The 2,700-nt window shown below is 46.0% G+C and overlaps 1 protein-coding gene across 1 annotated transcript; it reads right to left on the reverse strand.

The window, feature by feature from the left end:
* Positions 1-1,630: 1,630 nt before the first annotated feature.
* Positions 1,631-2,452, reverse strand: LOC114371546. The gene has a single exon (XM_028328954.1). It carries the CDS (start codon positions 2,450-2,452, stop codon positions 1,631-1,633), a length of 822 nt encoding a protein of 273 aa, XP_028184755.1.
* Between the last annotated feature and the right edge of the window lie 248 nt (positions 2,453-2,700).

The following is a 2,700-nucleotide window of genomic DNA, read 5'->3' on the forward strand; positions in this document are numbered from 1 at the left end:
TGGGCAGTTCAAGTGCAATAACGTAAACAAACATATGTTATGTTCAATTTTACTCAAACACTTGTGGCACCCCTATAGATTGAGCGAGATGGCTTGGACAATAAAAAGAGAATATGCATCTTAAAGAAATAACAGACACAATGCAAGGGCTGAAATGCAAATAATCAATCCGATGTTCATTAAATGTTATGATGAAAGCTTACAAAGGACCGAAAATCTTTAGGGAGCCTTAGAGTACAATCACGTAGTGACTCTCCTAGCTGCCCCAAGTGCTAATCATAATATCGCTTGACGGTATCAGCGTTCATAGGTGAAGGCAATTCTTCACCATCCATGTTAGTGAGCACCAGCGCTCCTCTGGAGAATGCCTTTTTCACGATGAAAGGCCCTTCCTAGTTTGGAACCCACTTTCCCCTATTGTCCTTTAGGGCTTAAGATACTTTCTTCAGAACAAGGTCCCCCTTGTTGAATTTGCACGGGCATACCTTCTTGTCGAAAGCGTTCTTCACCCGTCTCTGGTACAGACGCCCATGGCTCATAGCTGCTAGACTCTTGCCTTCGATAAGATTGAGTTGATCAAAGCGTGGTTGGGCCCACTCCGATTCTTCCAGCCCGAACTCTGCCAGAATCCTTAAAGAAGGGACTTCCACCTCAAATGGCAGCACGACTTCCATTCTGTACAACAATGAAAATGGCGTTGCCCCGATTGATGTGCGTACCGAGGTTCGATAACCATGCAATGCAAAGGGGAGCATTTTGTGCCAATCCTTATATGACACGTTCATCTTCTGATTAATATTTTTGATGTTCTTGTTGGCCGCCTCAACTGCTCCATTCATCTTGGGCCTATAAGACGTAGAATTATGGTGTTGGATCTTGAAATCTTCGCATATTTCCTTCATCATCTTGTTATTCAGATTGATGGCATTGTATGTGATAATCTTCCCGGGCAGCCCATACCGGTAGATTATTTCCTTTTTAATGAACCTCAATACCACGTTTCCCGTGACGCTGGAGTATAAGGCGGCTTCAACCCATTTGGTAAAGTAGTCGATCGCAACCAGGATGAAGCGAAGCCCGTTTGAAGCCTTGGGCTCAATGGCCCCGATCACATCTATTCCCCACATGGAGAAGGGCCACGGTGCTGCCAAAACATTCAAAGGCATGGGCGGAGCATTGACATTGTCCATGAATGTCTGGCATTTGTGGCATTTCCTAACATGGATGCAGCATTCGCACTCCATGGTGAGCCAGTAATATCCCGCCCTCAGAATCTTTCGGGCCATAGCATGCCTGTTGGCATTTTTTCCAAAGGAACCTTCGTGGACTTCTACTAGCATCTGTTCAACCTCCTTGGCCTCCACACATCGGAGTAAAACCATGTCATGGTTTCTTTAGTACAAAATGCTTCCACTCAAGAAGAAACCAGTTGCCAACCTTCTTAATGTTCTTTTGTCATTGTCAGAAGCCTCTTGTGGGTACTCCTTGTTTTTGATGTATATCTTGATGTCGAAGTACCAAGGTTTAACATCTTGTTCCTCTTCTATAAAACAGCAATGCACAGGCTTGCCGTGACATCTGAACTCGATGTACGACAAGTCTCCATGCGGAGACAGCTGGAACATGGATGCTAGAGTGGCGACGCATCGGCCATTTGATTCTCCTCTCTGGGAACGTGGTGGAAAGAGACATCTTCAAAGAACTCAGCCAACTTCTTGATGTAGTTCTGATAGGGTATCAGCTTATGATCCCTAGTCTCCCATTCTCCCCTTAGCTGGTGAATCACCAAGGCTGAGTCTCCGTACACTTTGAGCAACTTGATGTTGAAGTCAATTGTCACATGGATCCCGAGGGCAAATGCCTCGTATTCGGCCATGTTGTTCATGCAATCGAAACCTAATTTGGCCGTGAAGGGAATGCATTGATTTTCAGGAGAGATCAAAGCCGCCCTAACCCCAAGGCCTAGGGTGTTGGACGCGCCGTCGAACCACACAATCCACTTATCCATGTCCTTATCCTCTAACTTCTCTTTGAACAAGGCCATAATGTCTTCATCTGGAAACTCCGGATGCATGGGCTGGTAATCATTGAGAGGCTGATGAGCCAAATAGTCTGCCAAGGCACTTCCCTTTATCGCCTTTTGGGCGACATAGATGATATCAAACTCAGATAGCAAAACTTGCCACTGAGCAATTCGCCCCATAAGAGCGGGCTTCTCAAAAATGTACTTGACTGGGTCCATCTTGGATACCAACCAAGTGGTATGGCTCAACATATAATGCCTTAGACGATGGGATGCCCATACCAAGGCACAACATGTCTTTTCCAGCAGAGAGTAGTTCATCTCACGGGCCGTGAACTTTTTGCTCAAGTAATAGACAACCCGTTCTCTTTTTCCAGAATTGTCGTGCTGCCCCAGCATGCATCCCATCGACTCATCCAACACTGTCATGTATAGGATAAGAGGCCTCCTGGGTACCGGTGGCATAAGCACAGGAGGATTCATAAGGCATTGTTTGATCCTTCCAAATGCCTCTTGACAGCCATCGTTCCAACGAACGGATTGGTTCTTGCACAAGAGTTTGAAGAGCGGCTCGCAGGTAGCGGTGAAATGTGATATGAACCTTACTATGTAGTTGAAACTCCCCAAGAAACCTCGGACCTGCTTCTCCGTTCACAGCTTAGGCATGTCTAGGATGG

The sequence above is a fragment of the Glycine soja genome, chromosome 10, assembly GCF_004193775.1.
Source record: "Glycine soja cultivar W05 chromosome 10, ASM419377v2, whole genome shotgun sequence".
Lineage (NCBI taxonomy): Eukaryota > Viridiplantae > Streptophyta > Magnoliopsida > Fabales > Fabaceae > Glycine > Glycine soja.

Bases quoted from the DNA above. Each gene is read 5' to 3' on its own strand.
- LOC114371546 (XM_028328954.1), bottom strand. From the start codon at position 2,452: ATGACAGTGTTGGATGAGTCGATGGGATGCATGCTGGGGCAGCACGAC.